At 39.3% G+C, this 25909-nt stretch overlaps 1 protein-coding gene across 1 annotated transcript in view; it reads left to right on the top strand.

Annotated features, from left to right (window-relative positions):
* Positions 1-1562: 1562 nt before the first annotated feature.
* LOC135411251 (opsin-5-like) overlaps positions 1563-25909 on the top strand; it is a 30432-nt gene continuing 6085 nt past the window's right edge. The window contains exons 1-4 of the mRNA XM_064648596.1: positions 1563-1696; positions 9069-9274; positions 23536-23635; positions 25764-25868. Of these exons, the coding sequence (XP_064504666.1) occupies positions 1576-1696; positions 9069-9274; positions 23536-23635; positions 25764-25868 (532 nt within the window). The 5' untranslated portion in view covers positions 1563-1575. The remainder of the gene's footprint in view (positions 1697-9068; positions 9275-23535; positions 23636-25763; positions 25869-25909) is intronic.

The following is a 25909-nucleotide window of genomic DNA, read 5'->3' as shown; positions in this document are numbered from 1 at the left end:
GGTCTTGGACTTGTCCCACAAGTGGGCTGTTGGGTGGCTGTTTCATTTTCAATGAGAGAGTAGAGGGAGCATGGACCAGGTATTCAGTTTTTGCCCAATGTAAAGTGTCATCCTTTTGCACATCTTTCTCTTGGTAGTTGATAAAGTACACTCCAGTGAAGACACGAGCATCCATGGACAGAGACTTTGTGATGGGTTCTCTGCTGACGACTTCTTCTTTGACCCAAGCCCCTTGTCCCAAAGAGTGGGTGATATTGCTGGGCTTTGTTGTGGGCCTTCTTGAGCATTTGTGAATGTCCCTGGGCACTGCCTTCAGGCACAACTTTATCCCAACCCTCCATTTGAACAGCGATCCACTTACAGGTCGATAACTAGCTAGAAATTGCTGCCGTAGCTCAATGCTGAAAATGTGTGATTGTGCACATATTCCCTGTGAAAGCTGACGCACATCCAGGGCTTTGCTGGGGACCACAAATACTTACATGGCAACCTCAGAGAGCAGCAATACAGTAGAGAAAAGGCCACATGTGCTGGGCATGCCAGGCAGCCCTGTGAGGGCTGTCTGCAAGGTCAAGAGATACCTGAAACTGGGGTGAGGGTGGGAATATTGGAGACAACCTGGGATTGTTGCAGGACCACAGTAATGAAGGACTTTGGCCTCAAGTGTTGCTCACCAAGAAAACTTTGCTGCTCCAGACTAATTAAACTCAGACTCAAATTTTTTAATTATGACTGCAACCAGATTGGTAAGAGATGCCATATCTGAAATACAATTGATACCTCAGAAAAGACTGAAAATACTCTAGGCTGACTCAAATCATGTGTAACAAATCACCTCAATAAGACAAGATATCATTTTTCAATAGTGTGGGAAAACCTCACACTGTACTTGGAGCTTACTCATAGATTGGAGGATGCTTAGGAGTCTAAAAGTATGATTTAAATTTTTTTTCAACCTGGACAGGAAATTATCTTCCCTTCTTTTTAAATGAACAACTATCCTGCTGGTAAAGTAACTTCACAGCTGACTTTTTCTGCTATGTTAGAGTCACATTCTCAGGTAGTGACACCTCCCCATTGTTTTTTTACTGTGTTTTTTTTTTAATCTATGTGAGAGTTTTCCTGAATTTTATTTGAAATAAAACTCCACTTGTCTTCAGTGAAGACAAAAAGATGAAAGTACAGCTATTTTAGCAATGTATCAGTATAGTGTGGGTGGGCCTGTGAACCTGCAGGTTATGTGATATCACCTTATTCTAGAGGAAGTTAACTATTTGTCAGATAAACACTTTTCATTAAAGATTTCTGCACATAGCAGTAATAAGGATACAAGGAAATCTGCTGTCTTGTGCTGGCCACAGGTTCTCAGGATGTATTAATAGATAGGATTAGTGAAGAATAGGTCAGAAGGCTGCAAAGCTCCTGTCCCTTGAGATTTTCTTCTTTAGGTCATTAGTCTTATTGAAGAGCTCCCTTGAACACAGGGAGCAGAAACTGAGGAAAAGGCTGGAACCATTTTATTCGCCAGGACATACTGAGGAAGGGGTCATTTCTGAGTTATAAGCTCCACTGAAAATGTCTGTCCAGTTTTCTGCACAGGCACCCTGGAGGAACAACAACATCAGTTTTCTGACCAGAGAGGCAGCTGTAACAGAGCAAGGAGAGACTATCATAGGTTTCTACCTGTTGGCTTTAGGTATGTATTTGGCTTGGATGTGAAAGGAAGCTCTTAAAGCAGAGTTTGTTATCAAGTTCAAAGTGATTCATTTAGGTTTCATCCCTAATGGAACAGGATGTTAGAAAATGCAACCTTTTTTCTTCAGCTATTACAAGATCAGAGAAGTACAGTTTGTTTTTGTTAAAAAGAGATTAATAATCAACGCAGAAATCTTGAGTAAAAATAAATAGTCAAGCATGTAAAATTTCAACTAATGTTCACTGAACTTAATATGAGGGAAGACAAAAAATGTACCCTGTCTGAAGTACGTGATAATTCTGTGTCTTCTTGTGTCTCAGTAGCACTGAATTAATGTTCTCTGATTTTCAGAGTTACGACTGTGGACAGTCAGTTGTCATCCTAAAATTACCTCCTGCAGAGACACAAAATATGGTTCTGTAGTTTTAACTTTTTTAAACTGTACTGTTCTTGTCTTAAATGTTTGATGCACATAGAAATTGACTTCTTCAAACAGGATCTGTGGAAGATCTAAGTACTAGAACATCATCCTGTGTTAGCAGTCACAATACCAAGTGTTTATTTTAGTTCTGCTGGAAGACAGCACTAAGAGTGTACAATAAGGATTTGAAAATGGCACTCAGGATGAACTCACTCTGATCCCAGTGCAATTTTGGTTTGCTTGTTTAAATATTACCTATTTTGGACAGACTTATTGCTGAATACAAGGAAACTTTATGAAATTTCAGAGTGCAGGTCTGCTAGGTAATAAAAAATTTCAACCATAAAACCTCACAGGAAAATGCAATAAAACTTAACTTTTATTAAATCTGTTCTTCTAAACAGCATATATAAAAATGTCTCTGCTTTTAAATGATTGGTCTAAACAGATTGTTTTCTTATTCTAAGCTTATTAATATTTCGATTAGCTTATTAGCCTGCAGCTTATGCTTGACAAAAGTCTGTGGAAGTTAAAATGTAAAATGATAAATATTTTAGTATGTTTGCATGAGACTTTCTTTTTTATCTGTAGGAACTAGGGAGGAACAAGTTGTGCTTAGAACAAAAACAGAGATTCTAGCAGAAACATGTATGACTTCTATCTTAGGAGACTTAATTTGAAGAGTGGTCGTAAGGTAAATTGGATGTATTCCAATTTATCCCCAATCTGTCCACGTCTGTGTATTCCTTCATGAAAAGCTGTGAAATGTCTGCACCATCAGCTAATGAAATAATCAGTTGCACTTAAGACTAGAAAGAATATCCTAGGTCAGCAAAGCCAGTCCCCTGCTGTGACAATATATAATCTCATTCACAAAGCTATCATGCTCCCTCATATAACTGGCTAGACTTTTTTGATGATGTTACTCACTCTTCCAATTGAAAGCCTGTTCTTCATTTTGTTTCTGTGTAGGATAGGAACCTTTCCCTGAGTTCTTAGCTAAAGTGATCACACAAACTTTATACCCTTTTTTGTCACTCATTTTAATTGAAATAATTTTTCTGCCTGCAACTAACATCCTATGGCCGATCTGTGTTCCTGAAGGTATAATCATGCCTTAAGGTTAACTTTTGTGTTCTTATTTTAAGCAGTTGGGTGTTTGGGTTTTTTTGGTTGGTTGATTTTAAGGGGGGACAGGGAGGTTTAATTATAATTCATTTTTCTCCTGTCATAATATCCTTTCTCCTGTCATCCCAGCATATCATCCTAGCAGCCTGATAGGCAGGACTGAATATGGCATCCAGGCAAGGTCTTACCATCACTATTCAAAATAATATTTACACTTTCCCAGCTCTAGTGATTCCTCCTAGTGTTGCCTCTGCATCACACTGATAGTTCAAACTTCTTCCATCCATCGACCAACAGAGATGTTTTCCTCTGCTGCTTCATGATGGTGACCCTACATCTTCTAGCAAATATCTAGGTACCTAAGCCTTTAGGTTGTATGTTTATTGGATTTTGACTGCTCCAGATCCTTCTGCTCAGCTTTAAAGTACTTGGCATGTCATAGCTGCTGTTCTTGAAACTTATCTCTGGACTCAAGACTCAAGTCGCATTTCTAGCAAAGCATATACAAGCAGCAGTAGCACTACTCCAGTTTAAGTGTAGTGTGGATCTGGTTAAAACTGATGGATGTAGGTATACCTTTTTGCAATGAGAACTTTTGGAAAAAAATCTGTTGGTAACACATAAATCAGAAAAGTCCTCAAGTCTTTTTCTCCTCAAAGATCTAGTGTCGCACTTCTGCAAGCACTAGCCACAACAATTTGCAGCTATTAGTTTTATGTACACCGATAACTCAGTCTATCCAGGGATGTGGTAGAACAAAGTAGTCTGTCATGCAGACACCCTCTTGCCCTTTTGGCAGCACAGGAAAAAGGCCAGTCCATGCATTACCTTCCTGTACTTCCATTCCTTTTAGAGGTCTGGCAAGACAATCTGTATTAGCAGGAGTCTATGGATACTTCCTTACATAAAGCTCCAAAGATGTTCATATTTGATACTCTTGGGTTTTTGATGCCTTGAAAAAAACTTCAATGATTAAACTCCCATAACTACTGTTTTCTTTTCTTATGTCTTAATATATCAGTGCAACTTCTTGCAAATTCTGACATGCATTTCCAGCAGGAAAGGGATGTATGTGATTGGTGTTAGCACTTATCTTGAAGATGGAGTTCCTCTAAATCTCTTCATCTTCACAGGATAAACTCCAAAAATCATTATCTTAGGCCAAGTCTTCCCATAGTCTTGATTGAGGATGTGAGTACCCAAGAACCATGATCTAACACCTTTTGCTGAGATAAGACCTCTGTGTGCATCCCCTTCTGGAAATTCTCGCAGGTCACAGGTAGCACGGATGTCATATATGATAGACAGGACACTACTGTATGTGTTGTACATGACACACTAGCCAGGCAGTTTCAGATCCAGACAAGGGGTCCTCAGCACACTGCATGGAAACCTGAGTTCACTGTTTTAGCACACACATCACAAGCAAATCATCATCAAAATGTGTTTTGCAAATGCTGATGGATTTTGAGATCACTGTGCTGCTTCATGGCATCCAAGTCACTGTTTCATCACTCCCCTTGCTATTGCTTTGGCCAAGAGAACAGCGAAGTGTGGGGAAAATGCAATGCCAATTGGATAGAAGTGATCTATTCTCAGAGGGACTATCTGCAAGTGATAGCAGCCACTGAGTTACCCTTCGTTAGGTCATCTGCGTCAGCATCCTCTTTCTGAAGGCAGCACTCTCTTTCCCTCCTTCCCTTCAATGAGCTCAGAACTGTCAGAGACAGACAGGTGAAAGCTTGTCCTTCTGCTAGGATTACATCTGATCCGGTTTTCCCTATGCCCTATGAGGTATAGTACTGTGGAAAATCATTGTGTAGTTTAAATTAGGAGGTGCAATTTAAAAGTACTGTCCACTGCTGCTGGCTGCTAGATATGGGGGAAAATATAAAGAATATTTTTCTTCAAAATTATTAGTTGGAATTTGTAAGTTGGTTTTTTTCCCACATTTATACACAATTTGTTCTATGCTTGTTTTCCCTAGTGTCCCAGTTAACTGGGACTGTTAGAATGAATACTTGGCATAAAAGGAAATTTTAAGCCAATAGGAGAGAGCATTTCTTAGAGAAAAAACTGATTTTTTTGTGAGTGCTTATATCAGAAAGACATGCTGAGAGCATTACCAATCCCATCAGAAAACAGGAACAGACCACAAGACCCAACCATGTCTTTAAAAGACACACGTTTTTGAATGGTAATAGTAAACTGTTACTTGACAAGTGACAGAATGAGTGTTATTTTGGGACTTTGACAGATAAATCTAAGAAGGTGAGAAAGGAAACAAACTATTCACAGAACATTCATCCACAAAATGATTGCATTTATTGAACAAATAATCTCTCCACGCTTTGTCAAGTCTGAAACATGATGACTTCTTCTTCCTGTCAGAATTGGCAATATGCCCTGGACAGGATATTGTGTGTGTACAATTGGCAGCAAAGACTGAAAACAGAGCAGGGTCACTTCACAGTTGCAATAGTTAATGACAGCTTTGCAAATTCTCTGGATTTTATCACTGTTTTAAATAAAGTTTCCTAGGCTGAAAATCTTTTACAGCAAATCTCTTTGGAGAGGCATTTATGCTTGTGTATATGTAGTTGAACCAGTAACTGACTTCATTCATGCCTGCTCTGTATTGAAATGCTCAATCCCATTTATATCCTAGAGAAAGCTTATTTGCTGAAGGAAGAGTCTAGTTTGTGACAGTGAAACACCTTTTGCTCTCACTTCTTGGATTCTTAAGGCTCTATGTACATTTTAAACTGCATATGAGTGAATTGTTACACCCATTTTTTATATTTTATTCTTGTCAGAAGGCCATGCAATAACATCTAATAAGAGTAAGTCTAAGTACAATGTTATGGGTTCAGGGGAGAGAGGTTGTTTGGTTTTAGGTGTTTTTTCAGTTGGGGGTGGTTGTTTTTCTGGTTTGGGGTGGTTTGGTTTTTTTTTGAATCGGTGAGTCAATATAGGTAGCAACCTCAGACCAGCACATCTATCTGATGGCACAGAGATCCAGTGTCCCACAGTCACTACTGTAGTTGGTAGCACTTCTATGTGACCACTCTTTTTGTTAGTCTGTGATTTGCTGAGAATTGAGTTCCTTTAGTGTCTTTTTTTTCTTTTTTTTTTTTTAAATCCTGGTGTTAATATGGTCTACTACCAGACAGATCATTTTAGGCACTGGATATGCCAGTGCAGGTTCTCCATGTACTTTGTTTAAAAGGAACATGCCTACCTGCAGAAGTCATACTTGTTCTGTAACCTTATCTCCCTCAATGCTTCCCTCAACTCCACCCTCGGTTTGTGATTGTAGTTCCAAAAAATTATCAAAAACACTGTGTCTCTGTTGTCTCCATCTAAAATGTGTAATGTTGTTTTATGTGATATTTTTCTCAATTTCTTCTTAAGATACTTTAACTGAAAACTCCCTTATCCTCCAGGCTCAGGGGAATTTGCTCTATTCCCAGGAAGGGCAGGTGTCTGACACTTTAAGGGTAGCCCTCCCATACATTACCCTGGGTTGAAAAAATTTTGCTGTTTACAAGGAGTGTAATTTTATTTTGTCTGCCATCTTAGCACTATGTCTTCATAATGACAGGGAAAAAAACTTTCATGCCTACTGAGTCAAAAATTATCCTACCTTACAGAAGGTAGAACTGACGTACACAAGCAACACAACTCCCATGTTTGCATTGCAGACCATCCCTATGTGCTCCCAAAACCTTCCTCCCCCAGCGCCCTGCTCTGCCTACTTATAATACCTAGACTCAGACAATAGTCAGAAAATCCCTGACTTAAAGTGCATTCAGTTGTTCGAAACAAGACTCGATTAAGAAACATTGTCACCTAGTGGCCAGAATAAGATGTATTTATCATTGTTGATCTTATAACGAGATATATATAAATTATATGTGTGTATCTCAGTGTATCATTGCACCAGTGACTATTTCTGGTTAATACCATATCCTGACATTTCAGCTCTTCCCATTTCAAAAGCTCTTCAGTAAACCATATGCATTTGCAAAGCAAGACAGAGCAGCAGCAGCTTGACAATGCTGCAAAGAGAAGCTATTAAAAGGAAATTGCTCCACAGAAAAAGCAGTTCACAGTGCTGTACAGGGATTGTCCCATCAACCACCTCCCCTCCCACTCCAAAGTATCCAGAGCACCTCAGCAGGGGGTATGTACCCAACTTCTCTTTTGGCAGAATGAGTGACTTGCTCCTCAGCATTTCAGATCCTGATACTCTCACATGACCTGGAGACTCAGAGGCAATTTTCTCCCCTCCCTTCCTAGCCAAGGCAGCCTGGTAGTGAAGTGCTGGGTTCTTGACATATGAGGTGATGCTTCCTGGAGGAAAGCAACTGCCCTCTTGCTGTAACATTAAACACACCAGCCATCTTTTCTCTTGTGAACTCCTTTGAATATCCAGAGATGCTGTGTAATGCCATCATGTCACATCCCTCTTTATTGTGTATATCCATCTCTCACTGTGTTAATATACAATAGCCTTGCTCTGAGGTATCTACTGTTCGTGCCTGGATAGAGGGCTGTGGATCAGCTCTTTTCTTACTCGTCTGGTAGTGTCATACCCTGGCATAAACCACCAGGTGTTGCATTCCTAATCCTATCCTAGGCTGCAGACACTTAAAAGAGGTCGTGTTTTGCTCCACCCTGCCAAGGTGAAGTGAGGCCACCAATGTCAAAAGTGGCAGAGCTGGTCTGTAGGGTAGAAACAGGAGCCAACAGGAAGCCTGGTGCTGCCCAGCCTGCTGCTCAGCGCCTTTCCATCAGCCACCCTGCAACCACCCCCTTCACAGGCTAAACCACATATTCAACGCTGAGTTTGACACCTACGAATAAACATTTTGTTAAAAATTGTTCATTTCCGCATGCCTATGTCATCTCAAAAAGTGGGATGTAAATGAGTGGAGCAATAGCTGTGGACATTTGGAAACTCTTAGGTCTCTCCAACTGAGTAATTGTCTGACTTTCTACAGCTTTATAGTCATCTCCCTTGTGTTTTCTCTATAAACTTAGACATACATATGTCAGGCATCTCTGTTCCTGGAGAGTAAGAGAGGATACAATTTTCTTTAAAAAAATAAATAAAAAGAGACTTTAAAATTCTGTTCAAAACATTCACTTCATATGGATTATCAGGTGCATTACTGAAAAATATTCCCATCTGGGACAGACTTTGCTGCAAGGAGATCCTAGACTGTTCTAAGAGAAGACACTTAATTGTATTAGCTGCCCTTCTCGAGAGAGGACTGGTAAAGTGGCTCTCTGGCTACGTGCATGAACCTCCTGTATCCATTTTTGTATACAAGGTACCTAAACAGATGCAGCTTTTGACAGATTGTTTGTAGTCTCTGTTTAGCTCTAACAATCTTTCCTCCTTCCTATTTTCCCCAGATGTTACACTCCATGAGTTCATCTTCGTGAATTTCACCTCCATGAATTTCATCCACTTATGGAAAAAAAACTTCTCTAGGCTCTTAAAGTGTGGATCTTTGATAGTTGTAGCAACAGCTCTTTGTGTTTGTTCTATTACTGAAGTTATTCGCTCGCTCCTGCTTCTGAAATATACCCAGCTACTCAAAAAGCCTCCATGCCTAGGTTTTCTAGTGGATAATCTGGTTTAATATGCTTCTAGTGGAGCAAAAGGATAATTTTAGAAGAGATGTCATACATTGACACACTCAACTCCTTCTTGCTTTATTTGCTTTTTATATTATAGAATTATAGAATGGCCTCATTTGGAAGGGACCTTAAAGATCATCTAGTTCTATGGATTTAATTTTTCTCTTCCAGGCTGGCTGTCTTGGTTTGGAAACAGCATTGTGATTTTTGTCCTGTATAAACAAAGACATCTTCTGCAGCCTACTGACTACCTCACATTTAACTTGGCAGTATCAGATGCTAGTATCTCCGTGTTTGGTTATTCACGAGGGATCATTGAAATCTTCAATGTCTTCAGAGATGATGGATTCATTATCACATCAATATGGACTTGCCAGGTAAGATTGGATTACACTTAATTAGACAAAACAAGTGCAGCTATTTCTGTGAGTGTGCTGTATATAAATAACCAGACAGTTTCCAAAGAATGAAAAGAGATAGTGACTGACCTTTGAAAAGGGCAGTGTTCTGTTTTGTTACACCTATAAATCTATGCATTTGATCAGTGTTTGATGAATTTTCAGTGGTTTTTTTCCTATATATTTGCAATAGTTCTTACCAGTCTGGGGTTTTTTACTTCATGTCAGAGCTCACGCTCATGTTGGAAAGCTAAGGCGTAGGCTGTGCTTGTCTTCAGCTCACCTGAAGTCAACCTGGTTGTTGGCACTTTAACATTTGGCTTAAAGCAATGTAGACTCTGACTTGACAAGGCATGTAGAGCAAAGTCTCCATACAGCATTTGGGCATACCCATATATTTTAGCATACAACTTTTTGCACTAAGTCAGTTGTAACTCGTCAGTCGCCTTCCTAAATTCTTGGTTGCTTCATTGTCTGTAGTAGAATGAGTATTTTTTCTTAATGGCATAGTCTTCCCTGAACTTGGAGGCAGCTTTTTGTTGGAGAACTTGGAAAAGTTATTGCTAATTCTGAAACATATGTGCATAGACAGAATATAAATGCACCCCATGGACAGATAGGCACAAGCCTGGTTCCCTGGCGCTTTTAGTAACATCTGTGAGAAAGATTATACTCTGTTTTGTGAGGGAATCAAAAATCTGAAAATGACAGGATAGCCTACGGCAAGGTGTAAAAGAAGTCATGATGAAGGAAATGGGAGAAAGAAATAATCCTCTTTTCTTGGTGTTTTGTGTTTTGGGGTTTTTTTTTCAAAGAGGAAGTTGAGCTATTGTGCAACACAAATGAAAGAACATTTACAGTTCATGTTCCCTCCTTTTCAATAAAAAGGTTCAGTTTCTGCAGAGAAAACTTCAGTTTCCTATTGAAGACTGATTAACATAGGAGATGTAGCTTGAACTTAAAAATTATTATTTTATTGTTTAAAATGCATGTCTAGTCATTTGGTAGAAAAGGATTTATCAAAATGAAGCTAATTATTTCCTCAGCAAAATCTACTTTTTTGCTAATGAGAACACCTACAATTGCAATCTAAGGTCTGTTGAGAAAAAACTTTGACTTTTTTTAAAAATTGAAAACTTTGAAGTTATCAGATAAATAAACACACACCTGCAAACTGTAAAATTCATTCCCACACTCAGAACCAAAAAGATGCTCATCTTCCCCCTATTTCAAGGAAGGTTGGAGCTGTGACTAAGAAAGGAAAGGTAAAATCTGTATCTCCAGGTTCGATTGTATCTTTGTTGCAGATTTCCTCTGTAAGAAAGGTTAAGCCATTCAGTGTGAAATCCTGAACCAAGATCTGTGGCATAACTTAACGTTTACAGCCTAACAGGTTGAAAAAGGTAATATTAAATGACTCTTCTGCATCCCTACTCCAAGTTCTTTCAGATACTTGCTTACATCGTGATTCCTTTTTTTGTGGCTGTAAAAAACAGTACACACGGGAATTGACAAGGCAGGGCACACTGTGTCTGTACCTCTGGATTTCCATGGGAACCTCTGTCAGCAACCTTACTGATTTCTTTCATGATGCCTCTGCCTGGGAATCTCTCTTTGGCTGACTTGGAGTTATTTAGACTTGTTATGATGATCAGACTTTCTTTTTTGAGGTGTAAAAATACTGGGATGGAGGTGTGCTTGAACTTTATGTGATGGAGGTGGGCTTAATCTCGCTGTGCTTGAACTGCCTTTACAAGGAGAAAAGTGGACCGTAACATTTTTAGGGCACTCAGACAGTTCATTGGTCAGGCTGTGTTAAGTAATCTTTTTTAGATCTTCTGGTTTTAAACAGCATTCATTTGTAAAGTTTGGATATCCAGCAAAATTTTGGGATCCAAAGATGTTGTGCAGGACACTAATAATGCATTGGCTTTTATTAACACTCTGATTTGCAGAACATTAAAGTTGCTGCTTTGATAATCGTCTGTAGGCTCTAAAAGTTAACATTTATCATTCAAAATAGGAACTTATACTATACTAGTGCTAAGTAAAAATTAGTGGTAATCTGGAAAAGTCAAATTGTACTCTGAATTAATAGTCTAAATTGGTCGTGACTTGTTGAGTGGTCAAGCCGGTTATAGCTTTTTGAGAGAAAATCATGTAGGATTCCCATTTCAATCAAGATTTTGTTCTGTCTTGAGGAGGGGGGTGGGCTCCAAAATATGTTTAAACCCTGACATCCATCTTCTTAACTATTAAGCTTGATCAAACAGAAACCAATGATGAAAAAGTAGGTTATGGAAACAGAGTGACTGTTTTTTAAGAAGAATATTGTGCAGAAATAACGGGAAACTTCTGTGCATAAAAAAAAATGTGAATGTCCCATGTGTGTGTGGATAGCCAGCACAAAGATCATTCTAAAAGTGTTCCATGTTGAACCGCAATAGTGTTTCGATTGCTTGCTTTTGGGTATTTATAAAATATGATGGGTTTGTAGTCTGACCAGAACGGGTCTCACATCTAGACCATGAGAAGTAAGGAGCTTGGTGTCAAGAAGGTAAAACCCATGCTCTCTGTCACAACCCCTCAAAGTCAGTGCCTCTTGCTTCCCTCACTGCACTCAGGCTCCTCTACAAGTAGCTGAGGTAGCAATTTGGGCTGCTGCCCACATGAATGTGGCTCTTCCCTTGGCATGGCCCATGTGTTTTCCTTTACTTGGTTTGTTTTGCTGAGTCCAGAGGATGGCCTTAATTGGCTTTCTGTCATTGTCTGGTTCACTACACATTTACTCCTATTGATCAGTCAGCTTTTACTTAGAGAAATTTTATTTTCCCAAGCTAGCCTGTCATTTCTGTTTATGAAGAATTTTCATCAGCTCACCTCACTTAATCCACCTAACTATTTTGTTTTCCTCTGACTCGGGTCTCCTTCTGTGCCCTCAGGTAAAATTTTTCAAATTAAAGTTCACCATTCTTGGCTGCTTCAATTAGAGGGAGTGGGGAAAAGACAGACCAATAGTACTTCTCTCAAATCAGCCTAGTCTTTGAAAACTCTCTGTAGCAAAAGATGTATCTCCAGCTACAAGGACCATCTTGCTGCACATCTGCTGCATGGGACAGATAGGTGTGATCCTGTTCTCCTCCTCTGTATGGAAGAAACGACACTTTTCTTCACCATGCCAAACATTTTTTTTTTTCCGAAGTCTGATAGAGCTCTTCTCTCAGGAATGAGGTCGTGTGGTAGATCTGTATCCAAATGCTGCCCCTGTTGAATGCTGTGTACAAATATGGTTTTCCAAGCGTGGCTCTTGGAATTTGATTTCACTTCTTTTTTATCCCTTCTCTGCTCTACCACTGTCTCTTATTCCTGATCTGAACAAGGGGAGGACAGTCAGTCTCTAGCACATTCATTTTTTAGTCTCTGGTAATATTATCAGTAAGTAAACTAGTTTGTATGGTAAATTTCAGATCAGAAAATGTAAGCCAGTGATGAAGTGGCCTCTTTTCCCCTACTTACCATATTTCTAGTGAAAAGCTACCTCAGGGTATATTTTTGTCCTTCCCACATGTTTCTTCTATTCTACTACTATTCTACTATTATTCTATTCTACTGTTCTGTTCTGTTCTGTTCTACTGAATTAGAAGTTGCACTGAAACCTCTAAATAACATTGTGTACAAATGTTCTTACATGTAGGAAGTAGAAAAAATATTAATTCTCTTCAGGTAAACACCACGGTTTTTACTAAACCTTATTCATCAAATGACAGAAAGTTTTTCTTGTATCTCTTAATCATGTGGTGAATACAACAAAAGATGGAGACTTCAGGAAGCCTCTAAATATAGGGGAAGGATTATAACCTATCTGATCCCCATACATCCGTTGCAGTCATGTCCAAAACCAAGAATGGGCTGTGCAGTGCATTAGGATTTGAAATCCTTCATAATCCTGGTACTTCAGTTAAAACTTGTTTCCACTGCTTGACTCTTCTAAATTTCTTATTTTATTTTAGATTTTGATAGTACCGTTTGGTTATTTTAACATTAATTTTGTAAGTACTTAAGAATTTTACTATGAGCATCAAAAAAATTGACAGCTCTTATCATGTGCTCACTCTCTTGGTATAGGTTTCTTGAAAAAAAAACATTATTTATTTCTGGCTGCTTCTTACATCTGAGATGTGTCTTGGCTGAGCACAACGTAGTTATCTCCAGGTCATGGTACCGTCACGGACATACCCACTGTCACTGACGTGCTGACTGACGCTATTACGGCAGATGCCCTCACCTCACTATCAGCCTAGGTATTCCCGGTCCATCTGGCTAGCCAGATGGTGCCAGAGCATCCCCAGCAGATCTGAATATGCACAGAAACAGCCTCAGGAGGAAACACAAAAAAAAAGTTCTGCTTTGAGGTATTAGTTAGCACCACAGTAGCCTGTCTGACAGGATCCACCCCCACTGCCTCTGTCCCTGCAGCCTGCCCTCACCATCCCAAGGGCCAGCCCGAATGGACCTGCCTTCACCCTCTTCTGCTGAAGCTGTTTTGTGTTGTGCAGAATAATAAAGACACTGAGGGGAGCAGAAGAGAGAGAGAAATTACTGTCTCACCCTGTAGTTGGGTTTACTACAAAGCAGTGAGGAAACACAATGTTTCTGTATTCCTATCTGACATACCCTGGACAGAAACAACTGGCATTGTGGTGAGCAGCAGTAAGCCCCACGCTGCACGCAGGTGTTGTCCTACTCCATTAGCCATAATACACTTGTGCACAGTTGCCTGAAAGCACCAGCTATGTGGTGTATGTGTATCCTGAAAGGGCACTTCCTGGTATGGCCAGGAAGTCAAAAATTTTCTAGAAGCATCAGACTTGTGCATGCATTGCATGTGCATGCATTGAGGAGTACATGGCCCACAGAAATGTATGGGATTTCTTGCACTGTAGTAGATTTTCCAAGTTGTGGTGGTGTAGCTGATCAATTTGCCAGCTGAAATCCCAGTCAAATGGGGATTCCTAAGAAAAGCTAGATTAGATGTGCAATATCCCTGCTTTAACAATGTTGCTGTTGGACAAGGAGGGTTCCCCTCCCTCTGGTAGGTGTCTGACTGCTAATGTAGGGAGATTCTTTTTGTCTCTGGCCCCAGTATTTGTTTGCTTTAGGGATAGCAGGACAACCCCTTATGATGAATATTTTTGGGACTATGGGGATGTGGGTCTGGGCACCTTTGGATGGAGAAAAGTAAATCCAGCTCTCCCACACACTCCATGGAGCTAAAGTGAGAATGGGTCAGCAGTCCCTCTGCTTTTTACAGTGACACTGCTTAATTTTTAAAAGGTCTTGCACAGTTAAGGGAAGGATATGGTTGTGAATACCAAGAAATCCCAATCTTTTGCACCAAGAAGTAAGACTTTAAAAATCAAAAGAGAGATGATGACCAAATGACCAAAGCCTACAAGGCTGAGCACAGCATCCCTTTCCTCTTTCGTAGATGCAACTTCCAGTCAACGCCTCTTGCTAGCACCCAAAAAGATCTAGAATCTTTGGTGTTATTATATGTTCAGAGGTCTAGTATGACATTTCTGAGAAGAAGTAATGTCTATCTTTTATAAAATTAGAGCTGAGGTTCTGAAACACCAAAATGAAAATTGCAGAAGTAGGAAATTCTGAGAACAGTATGATGAAAATACATGTGCTCTTTTCAGAAGTTTTGGGGGAAGGACTTATCTCTTTTCCTATACATGGATTATAAAAAATTGCTAAATCTTGTCTGAGGATGAAACAGAGAATTAATACTTTCTTCTTTTAATAAAATCTTCTGATAAATCAAAAACACTAAAGACATTTATATTCTTTTTTAAAATAGAGTAGATTTGGAGAACATTGATTTTTGTCCATTTATTATAACTCATAAAACCAATCAATTGTTTGCTTAGCTAGACTATCGACTCTCTTGACTCAGTTAGTGATTTTATGCATTATGTAAATACCAATACAATAAATGTTTACATACTACCATATGTGGTATTGTTCTGGGGGAGATGAGCAACCAGGGGTAGCTCAGCAGTCAGTGTGACCAGATAACAAAAGCAATGTTAGATTGAAAGAACCAAAATGAAACCTCACAAATTTTCTTTCTCCTGCCTTCCCAGTACTGGGGAGATTACGGAGGAAAATGGCAGACAGTGTCACTACTGCCCAGTATCTGTAGGCATTTTTTGTCAAACTTCTTCCATCTTAAGCACCCATTCACATTACTCCATCATCCATTCATTTTTTCCTTCACCAAATCATCCAGCTTTCAACCCACTCCATATGTAACAAGCACCCTTTGAGTGTATGTCTCACCCCCACATCTGCCTCTCATTCTCCACATTAGCCAGCTCTGTGAGTACCCTACTCACCACAAAGCTCTTGCTCATAAACCCCACACAAATCCAGAAGCTGTTCATCTAGAAAAGTAAGTCCACTGAGGTGGATAAAGGTTTGCTCGTGCTCACACTCTGCCCCAGATTGCTGCTGCGAGATGTAGTGATGGTTGCCATGACTGTCCTTGCCCACATCTGAGAGTACCTGAATGTTCTTCCATGTTTTTCCTCCTCTTTCTTCCTATGGGAACCAGTCTGTGCAGACACACTTTGAGTTCACCTGTACTTTCACTTGTGTTTTGGCTCCACTGCACTGCAGGAGCACCTTTCTCCTTAGCACGGTTTTCTGCAGTAGGCTAACTTTGGCAGAGGTTTTCCACCCAAAGATTGAGCTAATTCAATCTTGATTGGTGTAAAAAATCTTTCAATATCACTGTATATCCCAGTGTACAAGTAGGTTGATTGAGAGTGGGCCAGGAAAAAACAGATTTTTTTCTCAAATCATAATAGCCCAGGAATGTCTGTTTAGTTGAAAAATTTTCAGCTATCTACTTATAACATATTAAAAGAATTCAAACAAAATGTAAAAGGGAGTGAAAAATAGTTATATACTATCCTAGCACAGTACTAGGGTGTGATAGTGTTGGGATTTTACTTATATATAGCTTATCATTCCTGACATTTCAGTAAGATGAAAATAACCCAAAGTTAAGTCACGGAGCTGGCACTAAGAGCATTAACAGATAAAACAGGTGTTAAAAGTGCTGGAGAAAAGCTGTGTACTGTTACCTCTGTATTCAGCTCATCTCAGCAGACTGATTCACTGTGAAAGGTAGGATGTGGAGACTGATTTATAATGCAAATTCAAAAAAAAGAGTGCCCTTTACTTCACCTCTGCTGTGCTACTAAGTCTTCCTCTCGCAGATATGTTTTTCTGAAACAAATTTATATCTCAATTATGAACACAGGAATGTATCCTCATTCTTGTTTACTTGTGCGACTGAGATTTGGACACTGAAGAAAAAAAGTTGCAGAGATATTAGTCTTCTCTATATCTTTATTTCTGGTCTGCCTTGATATAATCTGTAGAGTGTGCACAGTGCAGTCAAAGATATTAAAGTAACTCATGTAGACATCTGTGAGCTAAATTTTAATGAGAAAAATACTTCATCTGCAGGGAAGGGGGGAAAAACTGCCTTAGCACAAACAGAACCATTAGCAACATAGAAGATCATTTCAGTGTAACTAATGTGACTGCAGGGAAGTTCCGCCAGTTTTCATTATCCATGAGTTTTCCCTCATTTTCCTCTAAATTATTATTTCTGCAGTCAATTGCGACAAATTAGGAAAGTTATATATTTGGTGCTTGAAAAATTATGAATGCCCAAACTATCTGTTTCCTTGTTTAACAAGTCTGATGTAGCCCCTCCTGTGACACCCAAGAACTGTCAGACCATATGCTGCTGCCTGGAAAGGCCATTGGTTGCCTGACAGTGCTCCTACAGAACCAGGTATTTACAAAGCCTTAGCTTTAATTCCTGCAATTGCTTTTCCTCTCAAAGGGCTTTGAAAAATCCTTTCCTTTTTTACTTATTTGGAAAATAGTAGCCTTCCTCATTCTTCTGTGCTGATGTGTTTCTAAGAGATTAAATGTCTTCCCTCCAAAAAAGCTGTCCATCCCTCCTTTGTCTTTCAAGATCTTCTTGGCATGGGGCTGAACAACTGGTGTTCTTCTGGCTCCTGCCTGTGTGCCACATCCTCTCACTGACTTTTAAGCAAAATTTAATTTGAATCTTAAATATCATCCTGATAATATCTGTAAATATCTTAAATAGTCTTACCTCACATTTACTCATCTTCTATTTCACAAATATCTATTCCATTAAGTCAATACACTGCTAGTGTGTAGGAAGAAATTCACATCCTGAGCCAGATCCTGTGCTGGCTGAATCAATGACAAGATGACTGTGGCTTGTAATGAGCTGTATATGACATGATGTTCTGAATTTCCACACCACTGTCCTTGCAGAAGGGATGACATTGCACCTGGTGGGTTTCCAGGTGGCTTTAAGGCCAAGAATAACCTGTATATATCACAAAGTTTTCCAGGCTCTCCCTGGGCTATCATGACCCCTTGGCTACCATCACCCCTGTGACTCTCCTGTTAGAAGCTGTCTGTTTCTCTGATTATTTTGGTACAGGGTCCATAGGAGATGAGTACCAACCTAAGAGGATATCTGCTAGTATCCATGCAGCTTTTTCAGGCTTTCAAAGATGTAGGATATGCCTGTCTTGGCCACTCACAGCTGAGATGGTACCATCACTAACCTGCCCTATCTTTTTTCTAGGGGCTTTATGAGCAGAAGAACAAGTTCACTGGTAGACATTCATCCAGCAATCAGAGATGACTCTTGTATTAGAGGGTGGCTACGTAAACAGATTCCTTCTTGCTGGGAAACAGCACAAACTATTGTACTTTGGAGAATGTGGAGGGTCACTTGTAATCTCTGGGCTCTTCTGGTGAAGTCTGTGAATGGTGGGACCTCTGATTCCCTTTAGATATGAAAGCCTCCAGAAACATTTAGCATGATAATCTGAAAAGACAAAGATGGCACTTCGAAAACAAAAGCGTGACTTTAATCTGATGTTCATGGAACTCATTTATCAGAGTAGGATCACCACAGGCCACAAAGACAAGCCTTGCCTTCACATCACTGATGTGGAGAGGAGTTTTGGCTAGGCCCACTGGAAAGAGTTTTATACAGTGTAGCAGAGATATTCCCAAAGGACAAAGCTGGAGTTTCCTATCTAGTGCTTCTTAATTTCCCTCTACAGTAATTCACCTTAAGACAATGGCAATTCAGCATCTAACCTGAAGATGGGAATCTTTCCATTGTATCTGGATCATGTGGTGGTATGAGCTACATGCTCCCAATTTATTCTTCATGGGGGAACAGGAGAGACATTAAACCTTCCATGGTCCCATGGCCTCTACCCAGAGCTAGATAGCAGGCATTTCCATGCATTTGGAGATGGGATACTTGAAATAAGATTATAATCTGATGAGGCTGTCTAAGGAAATTCTGAAAGCAATTTCTACCTATTCATTAAATGATATGCTCTTGATGGGGTTGTTGCATTCATAACCATGCTCCCTGACAGGGGCATGTGCTACTATGACTATAAATTGTAAACTGAGACGCTGCAACTCTAATAGCTAAAAGTCAGCCTAAAGTAAGAATTTGATTATCCTGGTGTACAAAACTAAAATAACTACAAGAAAACAAATAGATTTTTTCTGGGTTCTCCAGTATTACTAAAGCCAAAACCTGACCTGCATATATTAATAGTGGCACTGAATGTACATTAACCATATGATATAATCAGTATAATTACATATCCATACACATAATAATATAGCCTAAATACTGCATTCATATTTTCCCTATCTTTAGAACATACAACATCAACAGAAAGATTTAATCACTTGGTGAGTGCAATATACTGAGTGTCTGATGCTGTCACTTGACGGTTTAAACTATCTAATCCTGTAGCAAATCAGTTCTCATTGTTTACCTACCATGGCTTGGGTTAATGCCATCACCTCTAAGAACAGCTACCCTTGAAGCCTACTGAGACATTTTAAAAGGCAGAATGCAACCATAGCAGAGACATGTCTCATGAGCAAAAGATGCTGTGGAAACTGTAGTAAATTATAAGTCTCTTTCACCTCCTGTATTGTAGGAAATCTTAAACGAACTATTTGAGTGCTTTAGGAATGCCGTGCGTTGCAAGTTTGAAGTGGTCTTCTGTGAAGACTAATTTTGATTATGGACCTCAGTAGTTCCTCCATGTGACAAAATAGTTCTGTTGACACATTATTGTATATTGGAGGGATGGGAGAATTATGTTGTCTTCAGACTCAGGTGGGATATTTTTGCATTTACTGCAAACTAAGAAATTGTTAAATTTTAAAATATTCAATTTTTTTAATTTTAAAACATCTAATCAAAAGTATCTACAATTGCTTTTACAAGTGTATTTCTTGAAGACTGATTTAGGTGCTTTTTTATCTCTTGGTGTTGAAAGGAGATTTATTGCCATTATTTATTTACATTATGATCTCGGAATAATCAGATCTGCATTAAAAAATATTTTGATACAGTTTGTTGTGGCAACTTTAAATATATGCTGTGGACAAATAATCCCTGTTTAAAGTTTATCTTTTTCTTTATATACTCATTATCTCATTTTCAACAGAAGAAAAAGACAGGACATGTGGTTCTGGAGGGAAACAAATGGACTTGGGGAAATTGCAAAAGATTCACCAGCTGGCCAGAGGAGGGAGCGATGCAGCCTTTCTGGCTGGTGAGATCAATATTTCGGCCTAAACTGAAATGAAATCACTATTTTGGGAATCTGCTTTCGTGCTATGAAATCTTGATTAATCCAATAATAAGAACAATGGGTTATATTTTACTCTGCTTTAAATGAAGACAGCTCTTATGAATCAGTAGGGATTCATAAGTACTAAAGGTAGTATAAGTGGGGCACACCCAAGTTCACAGCCAAAACTTTGATAGTGCACTGGGGATTCCTGACTCTCCCTGTGTTGAAGTCAATGAATTTGCATGCAATAGGAGCATTATGTATTGTGGGTTGTAAATAGTACACCAAGAGCATTAGTGAGATTTAAAGTCAGGCACAAGTACAAAGCAGAAAATAACCACAATTTTTTCTCCAGTTATGTCATAGCTTCCAGGCAGCATAAAGATAATGAGCAAGTTCCATGAGTATCTATATAGCCAAGGGAGTAATACTGGTATAGCATTGAGAGAAAAGCTTTTAAAACTGCTAATCTAATCATGTTTCTTAATGGGTAAAAAGGAAAGCTGGTGAACCAAAATTACCATGCAATTAACTTTGTGTTTATGTCAGAATTCATTATTGCCTATTAACACTGCTGCTATCTGATCATAATTGATAACAGAAAGGACAACATTTCATTACACAAAAATGGAGGAAATATTACAACTATGGAAGGACAGGGCTGGCTGTGGGGTAGAATAAAAGAAAGGGAAATGCAGAACTGTGTAAGGGAAAGAGCATCCATCTTCCAAAGTAATTAAACGTTATCTACTATTCTAGTGTTTCCTTGGCTGTCATTCCATATATCTTTAAAGATGTAGAAAACCAAAATTATCACACATTCTTGTAACCTACAGATATTAATCTTGTCTATAGAAATTGGTACTATACTAAAACAGTTTTTCTGTTGGTAACTACTTTGTGTTCCAAGCAGCTGCCTTGCCACCTATGATCAAAATTGTCTGTTCAGCAGCAGAAAAAGTAGCAGAGATCTTTCTTCCATATCCAGTAGATGTATGTTTGAAGTAAGTTGGTTACAGCTAGAGGAAGACTTCTTGTTCTCTTCTGAAGACATATGTCTAAGTGACACCAATATAAAAGCATTTCAGAATTGATAGACTTGCTGGGAAATGGTGTATGCATAGCTGAGCTCAAGAGGTAACTTGTTGCTAATAGAATTTTGGCAGGGGAAAGAGTGCTTTGAGAATCCTACTTCCAAAGCACCCTGTTGGATGCTCTCTTGTGTTTTAATGTTCCAGATGGTGTTGCCTCTGTATAGGCTGTATAGGCTGTTCTACAGCTTCAGAACCACAATTTATTCAATTCATCTGAGCACTCGTCATCCCCAGAGCTCCCTCTCCTCCATGATATGTCACCCTGTCACCTGTTCCTAAACCACCGAGCCTGTGGCCATCATGGGGACAGTGAGCACAGCTGGCCGCAGGAGATTGCTGCCACTTAGACACTTACTAACCATATGGCCCTAGTAACATCTCTGGTGGTCGCCCCCATAGTGGCAGAAGCAACAGTAATTTGATCTGATGAAATGCTGTTAAGAAATAATATGGAAATGAGACATGGCACTGACAGTGGCTCAGTCTTATAAACTAAGTTGATTTAGATAAAATTGCATTTTTTAGCAAGATACCACTCCAAAGAAAACATTTAGGCTTATTCTTATGGTGATAGCTTTGTCTTAAATGGTAAAGGACAAGAGTGTATTTTTAGACACACCTTCCTCCCTTATAAGTGTGCTCAAGGACTGTTTGAACTGATCACTTAATATAATTGTCTCTCTTTGGTCTGACATCAGGGAAGGAGGGTGGGAGAAAAATATCATCTGCCAGTGATAAATCATACACAGATAGGAATACTCCACCAATTTCAACACAGGGCTATGATATATAGCAAGAAGCCTGTCCTGCTATTTTAGCATTCAATCTCATAGCTCTTTAGACTTAATTTCAAAGTGTTTATTTGCATCATTGTTGAAATACTGCTTCCTTTCTAATCCAATAACTAATGCAATTGCTTAATTTTATGCAGTCCTTGGCCATGCATCTATGAAGCATTATTAGAACAAATGGAGAAGTGACAGCTGTTCGCATCAATAAGGTTAATGAAATGCAGAGTACGTTTACACATCCAGGTATTTCACCAGCCTCCACAGCACTCAACAGGTCAAATTCAGCCAAGTGCAGTTTCTACCAAGTAGCTGAAACATCCAAGGAAGTCTGTTTTGTGGTTTAAACATGGTTGCATTTATACACCAAGCATGAGCTGACTGTAAGCAGAACACAGGTGCGTGTAGATTGTTGTAGGAGCAAGCCTGGCATGGGTTTAAAATGTGGTGGGTCTGTGAAAGATGGCACTAAGAAATATATAATGTCTATAGAAGGTAGTAAGAAAAAACACCAGTAAAACAAATGATGAAGCAGTCCTTTCCTAACCCTTCACCCAATTTAATTTATACAATCTGCCATGGTCTTAGATTTAAGCCTGGATTAAAGCCCCAGATTCAGAGCTGGGATAAACCAAATTCCATGGGACTTGTGCCCATTCACACAAAGACAGTTTGTTCCTGTAAAATAATGATGTGCCTTTCCACTGATAACTTTACCATTTGAATGCCAAGTGACAGTCCAGAGACGCTTAATATTCATGCTTCACTTGATGTAAAACTGGCACCTCCAAGAGCTTCTCTGCTCTGGACAGTTTAGTATATCGTTGCAAACTTTCAAAAAAAAGGATTTGCCTTCAGCATTTTCCCTGGATCATTTCCCAATCATACAGTGCTCCCTAGGAGATGGCTACATCCCTCTCTACTACAGTCAACAGCAACTTCCTTCTTACATCCATAAGTGAAGCTGGCTGAGTTGTGACCACCCTGTGATCTCGCTGAGACACTGACGTCAGCAGGAGCCTGCAGAGCTGTACGGCTCTGCCTGCATCAGTTAGAGGTGATGAGGATCAGGGATTAAAAAATAGCCGGCAACCATGAGCACCAAACATTGAGGCGCAATCTATTGGAATGATTTAGGTTTTATTTTATTTTTTTTAAAAGCTTTTCTCACTCAGCCAAGCTCATTACCCCTACATTCTTCCTTCTTTGGCATAAATGTCATAGAATCAGTTTGCATGTTTGTTCTGCCTAGGTGGGGCAGCTGCACCTAGTGCATTTTTGCCTATTCAGGGGTTTTCCTGTTTTCAGTTCAAAGTTTTTCTCCTTCATTTGGCAAGTCATTTAGGGGAAGCATAGATTTAAGGGTATGTTTGCTTGTTTATTGTATGTACATGACAGAGCACTTATATAATTTTTGAACATTTACTTGCTCACTGATCCTATAGAAGATAACTGCACCTGACATTTTGTATTTCCCTGCTAGTTGATTTTCTGGAAAAACTTTTGAGATCATTAACATAAAAATGACAGAAGAAATTCCTGTGGTTCTTTTCCCCTTCAGCTCTCTACAGTAAAAGAACATCCTGCACTGCTTTGTTTTTCAGGTTGATGGTTTCCTGACGCTTCTCTTTGGCCTGGCTAGCATTAATACCCTTACAGTGATCAGTGTGACTCGCTATATCAAGGGCTGCCATCCTGAGAGAGGTAAGGAATAAAGGCAAGTCCTATGTTGCTTTCACTGAACCTGGTGCAAATCTGTATTTCTCTCAGTCGCAGATTATATTAAATATAAATTAAATTAGTTGAAAACCAGGACATAATGCAGTCATACACATTGCAAACATGTTTCCGTAGAATCTTTCAGGGTTAACTCCAGTAACAGTCAAATTATTACTATTACACTTGGGTCACCATGGGTTAAATTCATCTTGTGCCAAAGATACCACAGGTCCTGCTGACCCTCTGTATTCTTCAAAATACAACTTCAATTGCTCCTAAGTGATACATCATCGTCTGGATCTGAAACAATGAATTTAATCTTCTATGAGATGATGTTTGGGAGGTTTCCAGTCAGATCCTTCATTCAGAAGGCTGCCCTACATACAAACATTTTCACTCTTTAGTGTTTTGCCAGGGTTTGCGCACAAAAGGCATCATGGACTGCTTCAGATGGCACTGGGAACATTCAGTCAGTGTGTCTTTCCTCCAGCTTTTGTAGCACTGTGCAGCGTGCCATCCCCACATGCCTCTCCAGCCTCCCCTTAGTGGATATTTTCACACCACGAGAGATGAAAATTACTCCTGCCATCCCCAGAACTGACCATGACCCAACTCTGCTTGGACCGTCCCAGTCTCCTGCTTGTCTCCAAGATCTGCAAAGCATCATCACCACACTCTTGCACCCACACTTCTTCCTGCTCTAGTGCCCTGGTGATCTGTAACCTAAATATCTCAAACAACTCCAGTTCATTACTCCCTCCAGTGCTAGAAACCTTTTACTCACCACTCTGGTTTTTTGAACTCTAATTTTTATTAATCTTTGGTATAAACACCTCTGTGAGGGCATATGAGTGTCCCACTGTACAAATCTAGTCTGAAATCCTTTACACATTTTCTGTCTTGTGAAGCCTTCATCAGCAAGCCTATATAAATATGCCCATTCCCCTTTATATCTCTTTTTATGATTATGCTCACCCCAGGGGCTCACTTTCACAGGATCAGTAGAAACTTTTCCTCAACATTTGCCCAGTGTCTTCCACCTGCTGAAAACTTTGACTTCCACTGAGAGCCGTATGTAATCTCTCTTCTTTATACCTACACCTACCACAAATTTTCCCTAGTCTTCCTTTCACTGATCTTCAGACAATGTATGATCAGTTTTCATGACTTTGTTATGATTGGCTTGTACCATCTTTCAGGCAGGAACCTATTAAAATCTGCAGGTAAGGCACATGTAAATACAAAGGATACACCATATGAGTTTTTCTCTCTAATAGCACGAGTAGTATTAGCTGTAAAAAGAACTTCTGCAGGGAGCTCTTTTTTCCACAAGAAGTTCTTCTGCAGTTTGTTGTAATGAAAGACTTGTTGAAGTTAATTTTCAACACAAACTGCTGTTGAAACTGCTAGAATTTAGCTCTAATATAATTCTACATCTCCTATTCATTTCATATTATGAAGTCATATTTAAAACCCATGTTTCTCTTTTGCGAAGCTGTACCATATATCCATCTGAGGGTGTGCATAATTTATGTTTGACTCTTGAAGAAATCTTAGAAATTACCCAATATAACATTAAAAAAATGTTGAGGAATGTTGAGATTGGTGGATGCACAAGTATTTCCCACATAAATGAAAAAATAACCACAGCGTATGGCAACAGCAGGACAGAATGAATCATTTGTATCAAATGGCTAATGTAGTTTAAGCAATTTTCTCCTTTTTAGCAGGGAAAACCTTAAGTACATGAGAAAATTCTCTGAATTTAGACTTAATTTGTTTGTTTCTATGTGAAACTTAACACAAAATGTTTCCTCTGTTTTACAAAATTGCAAAACATGAGTCTAACATAGAATTTGCTAATTCTGCAGTGCTCATCAAACTCATTGTCTCCTGCTTAAAAGCCATTCATTTCCACCGTTCAGTGGCCTTAAATGCAAGCCTGACAGATGCTTTCAAAATCAAGTTTTTCCTATGAATATGCATTTTTTGTCTTAATTTTTTTTAATAGCCATATTTTACTTAAGGGGTGTTGGTATAGATGTACATTTAGATTTCAGAGATATGTTTGCTTTTCTAAGTACTATTTTCTGACAAAAGCATGCCATTGCAGGTCACTGCATCAGCAACAGCAGTATGACAGTGGCTCTGGTTCTCATTTGGGTAGCAGCTTTCTTCTGGTCAGCAGCTCCATTACTTGGCTGGGGCAGTTATACAGGTAACAGGTATCTTTCAGTTGTACTTATTTGGCACCTCTCC

Source organism: Pseudopipra pipra, chromosome 3 (assembly GCF_036250125.1).
Source record: "Pseudopipra pipra isolate bDixPip1 chromosome 3, bDixPip1.hap1, whole genome shotgun sequence".
NCBI lineage: Eukaryota > Metazoa > Chordata > Aves > Passeriformes > Pipridae > Pseudopipra > Pseudopipra pipra.
Note: the sequence above shows the minus strand (reverse complement) of the source record. Positions and strands in the feature narration are given on the sequence as shown.